Source organism: Rattus norvegicus, chromosome 3 (genome assembly GCF_021556685.1).
Source record: "Rattus norvegicus strain SHRSP/BbbUtx chromosome 3, alternate assembly SHRSP_T2T, whole genome shotgun sequence".
Taxonomy (NCBI): Eukaryota; Metazoa; Chordata; class Mammalia; order Rodentia; family Muridae; genus Rattus; species Rattus norvegicus.
The window spans coordinates 118,217,193-118,230,241 of NC_141536.1; the positions used below are offsets into that span (position 1 = coordinate 118,217,193).

The 13,049-nt window shown below is 43.6% G+C and overlaps 1 protein-coding gene across 5 annotated transcripts in view; it reads left to right on the plus strand.

The window, feature by feature from the left end:
- Positions 1-1,360: 1,360 nt before the first annotated feature.
- The window catches only part of Pank2 (pantothenate kinase 2), a 37,732-nt gene continuing 26,043 nt past the window's right edge, over positions 1,361-13,049 (plus strand). For 4 of the 5 annotated variants that reach the window (NR_190884.1, NR_190881.1, NR_190882.1 and 1 more), the window contains 1 exon segment: positions 1,361-1,681. Coding sequence is in view for 1 of the 5 variants with exons in the window: in NM_001106513.3 (NP_001099983.2) it covers positions 1,396-1,681 (286 nt within the window). In the remaining 4 variants the exon portion in view is untranslated. 5 annotated transcript variants of the gene reach the window in all.

Consider the following 13,049-nt stretch of genomic DNA (forward strand, 5'->3'; position numbering starts at 1 on the left):
TTACAGTGGTTGGGAGCCATGTGGGAGCTAGGAATTGAATCCTGGTCTTCCGAAGAGCAGTCAGTACTCTGAAGTATTGATCGGGTTTTCCAGCTTTGCCATGGGCATTCTCGATTTTTTGTTAGATCCAGAGGAGGGGGCTGGGGATGGGAATATGTATATGTGTGCCTTCCTGCAGAAGCTGGAATTTCAAGTTAGGAAATAGGTTTCCAGAGTTAATCCTACATTGTGGGGTACTAGTTTGGAGTGAGTATGGGAGTGTTAGTCAGCAGACGCAAAAGCTCAGCCCGGAACTGTCATTCAAGGGACATTATCTCCTTCAAAGAAGGTACTTGGGAAATTGTGAGAAAGACCTCTCGCACTTAAGCCTCAGTCACTTAAAATTGAGGGACTGAGGGGGATGTTTCAGGAGTACAGCTGGGTGGGATATCCAGAGTCAGGGTAACCAGAAGATGTTGAAAAAGGGCAAACAATTTAAAAGCGAAAACAACACAAAACCTGTCTTCTGTAAAAAGCCAACCCAGGGGTCTGGAGCTATGTTTCAGTGATTAAGAGTATTTGCTGTTCTTGCAGAGGACTGGGATCCATATGGGGACTCCTTGGGTTTCTTCTGCCCTCAGTGAGCATCAGGAATGCACCTGGGTCACAGACATACATACATGAAAAATGCTCAAACACATTAAAAAAAAAACAACCAAAAAACAACAACAAAAAAACGCACCCAACACCAGGCCTTCACACTGCCTCCGTCAGACAGAGGTAGGGGTAGGAAAAGGATTTAGAATCCACCTCCTCCCGTCAGTTGCCATGGAGACCAACCTCAGTCTTTTCATTCCTTCTGGCACCCGGGAATGAAGGGTCTTAGCACAAAGGAAGAGACGGTGCCTGTACTGTGCGGATAGTTGTGCGCCCCTACGGCAGCTATAGAACCAGACCTATGGACAAAGGCTAAGTGAGGCTAGTCGCAGCTCAAGAGTCCTTCCTTCTGCTAACACTGACTTCTAGTGGCTTCGGGAGCTCTATTGGGCCAGAGGAAGGAGCAGCAAGGAGATACTAGACTCTAGACTCCCTAGAGTTCTAGGGAGAAGGGAAGCAGCCTGACCACCGCTCTCGTGGATGAGCAAGAGAGGGTGCCCCTCAGCCAAATCTTTAGGTACTTCCACCATCTCATCTTGCAAGCGCCGACCCCGCCTACTCCTCTCACCGGTCCTGAGTGCCTGTCATTGGATGGCGGCGCGGTCTCTTCGGCTCGAGTCTGGGAGCCTATTGGACAAAAGCTCAGGCGCCCGCCCCTAGCCATCTCGGATTGGCTGGTTGCACGTTGGCGCAACGGAAAAGGCGGCAGCCGGCGTGCGCCTGCGCTCTAGCGGGCTGCGCGGAGGCGGCGAGGCGGCGCTGGGGGCCTGGCTCGGGCGGCAGCGGCGGCTGTTGCGGATGGGAGCGGGCCGGTTTGGCGCGCCTATGGAGCGCCAGGGCAGGGCTGCCGCCACCTCAGCCGCGGCCGGCGAGTCTGCGGACTCCGAAGTGCGGAGGCGGGAGCCGCTCAGGCGCCGGGCGAGTAGCGCGGCTCCGTCAGAGTCAGGGCCGGCAGAGAGCTTGAGACGGGAGCGGCCCGGCTCCCTCGGCGGCTCTGTCTCGGCCGCCCGCCCGCGCGGCGAGGGCCTCCGGAAGAGGCGGCCGCGTAAGTGCCCCGGCACGGTCGTCGTTGTTCGCGCGCTAGCGGTGCCCGCGCCTGGGTTCCCCGCCACTTCCTCCCTGCCCCCTGGAGCGTTCTGAGACTCGCTCTTTTTTTCTTGAGAATGTTCCTCCTCTCCCAAGGCCCTTTGAATCCCCCATCGCGCTCCCAAATTAAGCCTTTTATATGGCGATTTGGAGCTTACCAGTAAATGCCCCCACTCAAGCGCAGCAGGCCCAGAATTCGACTCTGGGCTCGGTACACCTCTAAGCTTTGCTCGCTTTTCTTCCCTAGAGAATTCAGGTCATCGCGGGCCCAGAGATTTTTCCGTTTCCCTTCCGTTAGTTTACGGGAATTCCGGTTTCAGCCGAAGCATTCTGTGCAGTAAGGCCTTTTCTTTCTTTCTTTTTTTTTCTTTTCTTTTTTTCGGAGCTGGGGACCGAACCCAGGGCCTTGCGCTTGCCAGGCAAGCGCTCTACCACTGAGCTAAATCCCCAACCCCAGGCCTTTTCTTTGGAGGGGAGTCGACCTGTTCCTCAGTTACTCTCAAGCCTAGGGAGTTACTCTTTTTGGAAAATCGGTTTCTCATTTTATTACCAATTTGTGTTTCTTGCCTTGTGTATTTCTCCCCTTTAAGGCCTTTAGGGTTGTTGTCTAGCAGCCATTACTACTATTGAAAGTGTCAATTGTCCTGATACCATAATAGGAACTTTACAACGTAACTGTTGTTTTACATGTGGTTAAGACTTGGTTATTAGATTGCTGTATGAGGAAGGTGAATGTTGAATGCAGGCGATGAGAGTTAAGGAAAGTGCCTGATGTGTGAGGTCCGTTGGATGGTCTGTGCTCAGCCCTACCCCCAGTGCTTTTAGCGGTGATTTGAGTAATTGGATGTAGCTCTATTTTACCACGGAAAGTTTGGGGGTATATGTATATATAACGTTTTATATCATTATATGTGTATATATTCTTTTCTCAACTTGCAAGAGATTTGATAATACCAGCCACTTGGGAGGTGGAGGCAGAAGGATCTGAAGTTTAAGACCCTGTCCTAAAGGAAGAAGGAAAACAGATTTTCAAGGTTTCTTGTAGAGTTGTTTACTTGATTAAAAATTTTCTTACCACATTTACTTATTTATCATGTGAATATGTGTGTGTGTGTCTGTCTGTGTGTCTGTGTATAGATGTAGGTCAGGGGACAACTTTCCCCAGTCCTGGAGATGGAGCTCAGGTGGTCAAGCTTGAGGGCAGTGCAGTCTTACTGACGCTGATAGGCCTTTTTGTTTTTATTTAAGACCTGAATTGCTGTCTAGCCCAGATTAGCCTGATCAGGGCAGTCCTCCTTCAGCCACCTTAGTGCTGGGATTATACTGTGCCACTACCAAGTTCCTCTTATGCTATCACCTTTCTTTCAGTCGAGGGTTAGAACATAGGGCTATATACATGCGGTAAATGTTCTGTCTCTGAGCTGTCTATAACATCTCCAGTCCAAGCACCTGAGCTTTGTTTTTGTTTTGAGACAATCTCATAGTCCAGGATGGCCTTGAACTCATCCTTTTGTGTACCTCCCAAATGCTGAGGTCTTAGGCCTGTGCACCAAGCACCTGATTTTTTTTTTTTTTTTATTAACTGGAGTACTTCTTATTTACATTTCGAGTGTTATTCCCTTTCCCGGTTTCCGGGCAAACATCCCCCTAATCCCTCCCCCTCCCCTTCTTTATGGGTGTTCCCCTCCCCATCCTCCCCCCCCCCATTGCCGCCCTCCCCCCAACAATCTAGTTCACTGGGGGTTCAGTCTTAGCAGGACCCAGGGCTTCCCCTTCCACTGCAAGCACCTGATTTTTAAGCAACACAAAAACCTTAGTTCCTTTGTGGGTTTGTAGTGCCAGTTTTAGAAGTTTAATATGACAATTGGCCATATGTAGATGATTATGCCACCCAATTTTGCAGTGTTTTGGATTATTTGTGTGTGAGTCCAGCACAATTCAGTCTGATGAACTCCAGTGGTAGGTTTGTGGTGATAGTCTGTTTCACTGACCAGAAAAATGGTATCCAGTGACACGGAGCTACTCTGGTGGAATATAAATGCAGTTGAGGAGTTTTAGCCTTTGTGCTTTTCCTCCTATCTGCTGTTTTACTGAATTGTTCTTACTTTTTTTTCTCCATTGCTTTAAACCAAACAAACATGATTTTTGTGTGTGTGTGTGTGTGTGTTTTCAAGGCTGTCTTGGGAAAAGTTGTGACTACCAAGTACAGAATGTAAAAGTGAGGTACAGAGGAGATGGCTTGGTCAGTAAATTGCTTGCATCAGAACACAGGTAAAACTGAGAATACAATGGCTTGTGCCTGTGATGGCCATGAGAGCAGACAGATCCTAGAAATTCACTAGTTCCAGGCCAGTGAGGCACACTAGCTCAAAAAGTAGAGGGCACCCGAGGAGCTACACCCATGTACACAAATGAGCTTTAGTTTGCACTTGCACATTTTTATATGCATGGAGAATTAGAACACAGATTGCTGGGCCCAATTCGGTAGTTGGAATAAGAATTGGAGAGGTGAGGTGGTAGCCCATTTTAATCCCAGCAAGCCAAAGGCAGAGGCAGGCAGATTGCTGAGTTCATGGCCAGCCTGGTCTACAGAGTGAGGTCCAGGAGAGCCAGGGCTACACAGAGAAACCCTGTCTCGAAACCCCCAATCCCCCCCCCGGGGGGGTGGTAGGAGGAGAAGTAGAAAGAGAAAAGGAGGAAGAAGAGGAGAAGGAATATGGATCTAGAGGTGTTGAAGACACTGCCTTGGCCAGGGCTACATAGAAAAACAGTTTCAAAAAACAAAAATCAAAACAAAAGCAAATATAAATAGAATATAAATGCAAATAAGTCATTCAAACCCAAGAGATTAAAAAAAATTCTGAAAACATTTGGGAGTGTTGTATTACTGTGGTCTAAGAACTTTTTTGAAAGTACTAAGTAGACAAAGCTTGAGTTTGTGTATTTATTTTTTGAGATCGTGTTTTATGTTTCCCAAGGTGATCCTCAGATTTTATGGTTAAGGATGTTTTGAACTTCTGATCCTCTTCACCTCTTGAAGGCTGGGATTATAGGTTCTTTTTGTCACTATGTCTGCTTTGTCTGGTGCTGGGGGTTAAACCTAGGGCTTTCTGCATGTTAGGCAACCATTCTTATATTTTTGGTTGTGAGCCTAGCCTTTAACGGCTGAGCCATCTCTCCAGCCCTAGGCAACCATTCTATACACTGAACTACATCTCTTTCCCTCCCTTCCTCCCTCCCTTATTTAAACAAACCACAGACATTTAGTTACTTATTAGTATACTTATTTTGTTGTATATGTATTTGTGTGTATGTGAGGGGGAAGTTCAGAGGACAACTGTGGGAATCTTCTACTTGGTGAGTTGTGGGAATTGAACTTAGGTGGTCATGTTTGGAAGCAGGCCTTTGTACCCACTGACTTATCCTGCTAACCCTAACCTCTGATTTCTTTATTTTTTTCTAATATGGTGTCTGATATTGGCCATATTCTATTTCTTTGCTTGCTCTGATTATATGACAGATTATGAAAGACTGTATTTCAGATAATGGAAGTGCTGAAGAAACAATTTTGTTGTTGTTATTGGGGAATTGGTCTCAAACATAGCTTAGGTTGGTCTTGGACTTGAGATTATCCCACTTCAGTTTTATCTTTTTTTTTTTTTTTTTCGGAGCTGGGGACCGAACCCAGGGCCTTGCGCTTGCTAGGCAAGCGCTCTACCACTGAGCTAAATCCCCAACCCCCCACTTCAGTTTTATGAGTGCTAAGATTACAAACAAAGCTACCACTCCAGGATTCAAACAAGATACTGGTTTTTTGTTTTTTTTTGTTTTTTTGTTTTTTTTTACTACATCCATTTGATCTTCTGTAATACCCTGCTGTAATACCCCAGGATGCCCTGCTGGATGGAGAATGCAGTTTGTTGGCTGTTGAACCCTTCCTTCCAAGAGTGTACTTCTTGGAAGTAGTCATACTTCTGAGAGAACCCACTGATAACTAAATAATCTTTGTCTCTATTGGAAAGCCATCTAAGGTTAGAAACACTTGTTTTATTGTCTTTATACTACTTTTCTTTCTTAAAATATTTATTTATTTATTTATTTATTTTCTTTTTTCTTTTTTTCGGAGCTGGGGACCGAACCCAGGACCTTGCGCATGCTAGGCAAGCGCTCTACCACTGAGCTAAATCCCCAACCCTATTTATTTATTTATTTATTTGAGGCAGGGTCTCTATACATAGCTCTGGCTGAACTGGAAAACTTGTAGATCAGCTTACTTTGAAGTAACTGAGATCTGCCTCTTGATCAGAGGCATGTTGCCACCATGCTCAGCCTGTACTGCTTTACAAAGGCAGTTGAAACTAGTAGGAGCTAATTTGTTTTGTAAATTGTGGCCCTGGTTTATAGCAATGTTCTGCCACACATGTTAAATTGAGCAGTGTGGTTTCCAGACTGGTTTCATCCTAGACTTCTGTATTAGAAGAGAGATGAGGGGTATGGATAAGAAATGTAAAGTATTTTAAAATGATATTAATTTGGGCTGGAGAATTTGTTGAACAGTTAGGGAGTTTGTCGCTTTTGTTAGAGAGTCTGAGTTGATTCCCAGCACCTACATGGTGGCTCACAACTGTAACTCTAGTCTCAGAGGACCTGTCTTTCAACTTCTTGGGGCACCAAGTACTCATAAAAATTAGGTGCACATACATAAAAATTCAAGCAAAACAGTTGCATACTATAATAAAATCTAAAAAAAACTATACTAAATTTTGAAAAAAAAGCATTAATGTTGTATGTTTTTGGGCACACACGTGTTGTGGTGCAGTGTGGAAGTCGGAGGACACATTTTAGGAATTAGTTCTCTCCTTCCACTTTTTGAGTTTGCATGGTGTTGTATAGCACTGACTTCTGAACCAGAGCCATCACTCATTCCACTTGCAAAAGATTATCACAACTGGGCTTGTTGACTGCTAAAGTTCCCTCACAGAGAGAGGGTAGGGAGGGTCAGTTGAACTCAGGAATTGAACTCACTTAGCAACAAGTGTTGTTTTTTTTTTTTTGTTTTTTTTTTTTTGTTTTTGTTTTTGTTTTTGGAGCTGGGGACGGAACTCAGGGCCTTGCGCTTGCTAGGCGAGTGCTCTACCACTGAGCTAAATCCCCAACCCCCGCAACAAGTGTTTTTACCTGCCATCTTGCTGGCCTAGAAGTTCTTTAAAGCTTTTCAGTCAGGTGGTTGTTATATATCACAGAATGGAAAAATACCAAATAAAGATAATGTTAAATTTTTGGGAATTGCCAAGGAGATGGTTTAGTGGGTAAAAGCACTTAACATGTATTGTGAGAAATTTTGCCGGTGGGGAAAGCAGCCTCCTCTTCTCCCAAGGTTCTAGTGACAAACTACAAAGTTCACAGAAGTTCACACTGAAGGACCAGTGAGTTGATTAGGGTTACTTAACAGCCTAAAGCAGCCACATTGCAAAGTCTGGGTTTAGCATGGATGATGGTTTCCTTAAGGCCCCTTGCCTAGAAGCAATCATCAGTTACAGCAACATTGCATACAGATGACTGGGAAGAGTGGCTGGGTACTCAGGTGAGGGTCCATTGACCCTCCCTACACTCTCTGTGAGAGAACTTTAGCAGTCAGCAAACCCAGTTGTGATAATCTTTTGCAAGTGGAATGAGTGATGACTCTGGTTCAGAGGACAGTGTTATACAACACCATGCAAACCTGACCACCTCAATTTGATCCCTAGAATGTGTCTCTGCTCCAAGCCTTTTTACACTGAGGTGGGAATGGCAGAGACATGAGAATCAGCCAGAAGCAGAAACAGAGTCCCTGTCTCACAGTGGAAGGAGAGAACCAATTCCTGGAAATTCTGTGATTGGGGAGGATGGTGTCACATGTGCTGTGGCACAAGAGAATAAATAACATTGAAAAAAGAAAACAATGAAGACTGGAGCTGTAGTATGCAGGAATCCCTGAGTTTGAACTCCAGCATTGTATAAATCAGATATAGTGTCACCTGCTTATAATCCCACCACCAAGGAGGATGAAGCAGGAGGATAAGAAGTTGGAGTCATTTTTGACTACACAGCGAACTCAAGACTAGTCTGGGCTATGAGAATATGAGATTCTGTCTTTTAAAAAAAGGGAAATATGGGGTTGGGGATTTGGCTCAGTGGTAGAGCGCTTGCCTAGCAAGCGCAAGGCCCTGGGTTCGGTCCCCAGCTCCGAAAAAAAAAAAAGAAAAAGAAAAAGAAAAAAAAAGGGAAATATGGGGTGAAGGTGTAACTCAGTTGGCAGAGTTCTTGCCTGGCAAATAGTTGGCAGGTTTAGCATTGCTTTATATAGGTAAAAGGTGATGGCAGCAAGATGCTAATGATGGTGCTCTAGCTATGGAGATTGTTAAACACTGTGCTCTCCCCCACCCAGGTATTTTATCTGGGTCTCATCCAGTGAGGTAGGGGTGTGTGTGTGTGTGTGTGTGTGTGTGTGTGTGTGTGTACATTGCATGCAAATGAGAATTCCGGTGTGTGTGCACATCCAAGTGTACACACGGTCTCGAGCAGGGTATAAGGTATCTTCCTCTGCTGTGCTATTGCTTGAGTCTAACTAATGGAAAGCTTATATCAGCAAGAGATACCCTGGCAGCAAGGATGACTAGCTAATGAATTCTTGGAATCCACTGGTCTCCATTCTCTAATGTTGAGGTTACATGCATGCATGGCTGTGCTGTTTTGTTTTGTTGTTTTTTTTTATGGGTTCTAGGGACTCATGCTTGCAGAGCATAATAGTTATTACTCATTAATTCACTGAGCCATCTCCCTCTCCTTTCAGTTTCCAGATGGAAAAATAGGTTTAGTTAAACTTCTAAAACTTTTATTGAGATATAGTGACACAGTAGAGCAGGTTTTGCAATGTCTATACAGTGGAGGATACAGGTACGTAGGAAGCATGGGAGCACAGGAATCAGACCCCCGTGGCACTGTGGAGGACAAGCTCTTCCTTTGACGAGGACTCCTTGTGTGGTGTAGCACATAAAGGAGTTCTTTGGAATCTAATGATTATAGACTCCTCGCCCATCACGGGACACCCTTCAATTTCATTAGTTTAGAAAAAGAAGCTTTTGTAGCTTGGCAGTACTAATTTCAAAAAGGATTCTTAGGAGAACATTGGTGTTGGCAGAGTGGAGCTGGTGTTTCATAAGTGGCCCTATTTGTTTGGAAACCCAAAGGGCCTGCCCCCCACTGCCCTTCAGTGATTTTTAGTGCTTCTGATCTTCATGACTTTTTCTACTTCATTTTGAACTAATTAAAAAATCTTTTCTGTGTGTATGATTTGTGTATGTGTGAGGCATGGGGATGGAGGTCAGGACAGTCTTGAGTGTGGGTCCTTGTCTTCCATTTTGGTTGAGATAGGATTCCTTTGTTTGCTAGCTGACCCATACATTTCTGGGGATTCATTCTCTTGTCTTGGTTTCCCATTTATCTTTAGGATGCTGGGGTTGCAGATGGGAGCTGAGGTGCTCAGCTCCTTATATTTGTGCTGGGCATTAAGGTTTACGTCTTCATGTTTATACAGGAGTCAGCTTCTGTCCTTTGAGCTTTTTTATGAGTTTTTTTCCCTGTAGCTAATCTTAGTGTACCTTTTAAACTTTTGTTATAAAGATACTTAATTTTAAGTACTTAAAATCTCTTCCATATGAACTTTTTCATCTTTGACTTTGCAAATTAATTAATTTGTAGAGAAAAGTTAGGTATCTCAGTTGTAAGGTGCTTGTGATGCACAGGTGAGGACCTCATTTGTATCCCCAGTGCCCACTTACAAGCACAATGCAGGCCCGTGCCTTTCAGTATACCCGAAGTTGTAGGTTTAATGAGAAACTCAGACAATACGGTAGAGAAGTGACTGAGGCATACGCTCCGTATTGGTTCCTTCACAACCACACCTAAAGCTGCTAGAATATCCCACCTCAACCCTGATGCTGAAAATTGAACTTAGAGCCATGCATGCTAGGCAAGCACACTACTGTAGTCCCAGTCCAGGAATCATTACTTTTTGTTTTTTTGTTTTGTTTGTTTGTTTTAAGTCAATAGAAATAAAAGTTTGTTAAAAAGAGTCTCAAGAATGGGAGTGGGCTAACAGCCATGCAAAATATCTTTTGCTCCATGTATGTATGTGTGTAGGTGTAGGTATGCTTGCCTCTGTATGTGTGGAAGCCAGAAGACACTGGATGTCTTGTTCCACACTTCCTGCTTTTTCTTTTGAAACAGGATTTCTTTCTAAACCTGGACCTAGGTTGGAGGCCAGCTATCCTCAGCCATCCTCCTGTTTCCACCTTCCACAGTTGGTTGTGGGTGAACAACCAACTTTTTACCTGACTGCCAGGATACTAATTCAAGTTCTCCTCTTGTACAGCAGGTGCTGTATGGCCAGAGTCATTTTTCTAGCTCTTAAGTTTTTTTTTCCTGACAGTTTTGCTTTGTAGCCCTCGCTTGCCTAGATATCATGTCAATACTCTGGCACTTCCTGAGTGCTGAGATTGCAAATACGTTTGTGTTACCATGCCTGGCTTGCTTTTACCTGTGTTAGGTCTAGCATTATTTTCTATCATTTGAAGTTGTACATGACATTATATACATATGTTTTATTTGCTAACATAGGCTCACACTATGTACCTCAGGCTTTCCTTGAACTTGCAGTCATCCTCCTGCCTCAGCCTCTGGAGCACTAAAATTACATGCCTGGGCCACCATACTCAATTTAAAATTTGTTTTTAGCTATATGTAAAAAATATTCCTGTTTGTAAGAAACTGTGTGGTGATTTGACTCATATATCTATTGTATGTTTAAATCATTAATGTAAGCATATCTACTCAAGTGTAAATTTTTCTGTGGTGAAAGGTTGCAAAATCTTTTAGGGCTGGGGATGTATTTAAGTGTTGAGGTGTACATATTGCATACAGTATGTGAGTCCCTGGGTTGGCTCCACAGGGCTACCTCTACCCTCAAACAGTTGTTTCCTGTATCTAGTTATTTGAGAAATCTTATGTTCCTTTTTTCTTCTGGGGGGTGGAGGATGCATGCATCTGTCTGTCTGTCTGTCTGTCTATCTATCTATCGATCTATCTACTTCTACCTACCTACCTACCAACATGGAGGTCTCATTATGAAGTCCTAACTAGCCTGGAGCGCCATATGTAACCATGCTGGTCTAGAATTTGCAGTGATCTGCCTTTGCCTCCTAAGTGCTAGGATTGCAGCCATGCACTACCCCTGCATGTTTTGTTTTGTTTGTTTTGTTTTGTTTTGTTTTAAAGTGGCCCTTTTCTGTTCTTGTCTTCAGCTGCTCAGTGCTCTTGCCTTCTTTTCTTCCCCTACAAGACAGACGTGCTGCATTTACTTTCTACTCCTTTCCTCCTTGATGTCCTTTGTTGAAATTGTGTAAGTATTTTAGGTCTTAAAGTCAGCATGCGTTTATTCTTCTGCTTATAGCTTATGGATACAATTTTTCTTAGACCCTTTGGAAATGTAAAATTATGCTACTGTGCATGTACATGATTAAGCATCTCTCTTTGATAGTCCTTGGGTGTGAAGTCTCTTGGATTCCTTCTTCCTTTTTTTTTTTTTTTTTCTTTTTTTTTTCGGAGCTGGGGACCTAACCCAGGGTCTTGCGCTTGCTAGGCAAGCGCTCTACCACTGAGCTAAATCCCCAACCCCCCTTCTTCCTTTTTTTTTTTTTTAATATTTATTATATATAAGTACACTGTAGCTGTCTTCAGACACACCAGAAGAGGGCATCAGATCTCATTATAGATGGTTGTCAGCTACCATGTGGTTGCTGGGAATTGAACTCAGGACCTCTGGAAGAGTAGTCAGCGCTCTTAACCGCTGAGCCATCTCTCCAGCCCTGAATTTCTTCTTGAAAGCTGGTTGACTAGATGTTTTTCTACACTTTTCCCCTTATTTCTTTGAAGCTGATGTGTCTTTGTCTCCTAACACATTTGTTGCTAATGAAGAACACTGTTTACCTTTGCGGGATTTGTTTATTCTTAACTCAGGTTCTTCTTAGGGTTTTTCTGAAATTGTAGTATGGTTTCTTTTCTATTTATTTTTTTTGAGACAAGGTCTTACTGTATCTGTCTGTGCTGGGACTAAGTCTTCCTAAGTGTTTCCACTCTGTCCCAGGAAGTTCTAGAGCTTGTGGAAGATAAGGCATTGGCTTTTGGTTCAATCTCTATTTCCACCCTTTTTTTTTTTTTCATACTTGAGAGACATTCTGGGAGGGATTTCTCAGTTTTGATTTTTATTTTGTGTGTCTGCACTCCCAGTTTACAGTTAAATGTATGTTGGGCTTAGAGTATATAGCTCTAAGACACATCCCCTTCACCCCTTAAAGTTTAGATTTGGATCACACTGACGTATCCTTGTGAAGTCCTTTGTGTCTATCAGTGTGATCATACAGTTGCTTTCTCTCCTAGTTGTAGACATGATTAGTTTGTGTTTCCTAGAGTATGAAGCCTTTCTGCAGGGCTTCTTTAACTCAGCTTGTTTTTGAGTTTCATAGATAATTTGCCCCCCCCCCCTTTGACAAGGACAAGTGTTGAAAGCGTCTTCCATTTGACACATAATAGCAATAAACTTACTCATCAGTTTTGTTTTGTTTCCCTCAAGACAGGACTTTTCTGTGTAGCCCTGGCTGTTGTAGAACTCAATCTGAAGACCAGATGAGACTGGCCTCAAATTCAGAACCTTACCTGCCTCTGCCCTCTGCCCTCTGCCCTCTGCCCTCTGCCCTCTGCCCTCTGCCCTCTGCCCTCCACCTCGAGTGATAGGATTAAAAAAGCATGAGCCACCACTGCCAGGTCATTTTTGTTTTTGTTTTAAATTTATTTTCTTTTAAAATCATGTGTATGTGTATTTGTGTGTCAGTATGTGCATTGTGAGTGTAGGTGCCAGGGGAGACCAGAAGAGTGTTGGATCACTGGAGCTGTTGTAGTTACAGGCAGTTGTGAGCCACAACTACAGTTATGAGAACTGAACTCCGGTTCTTCACAAGAATAGCATCTATTCTTTTCTACTGAACCATCTCTCCAACCCGTTATCAGTTTTACATAAACTTACAAGTCTCTGGTTCTGTATACTTTTTTTATTGTACATTAATTCTTACAGTTTTTAGTTTTTGTTTTTCATGAATGAGATCACATTGTATCTGAAGATGTTCATTAGTCCTGGAAACCTTTCTTCAGATACTTTCTCATTTTTGTGGCATTTGTTTTCCTTTTTGTGATTCATCCTTGGGTGAGAATTGCTGTTCATCTGCCAGTGGGTG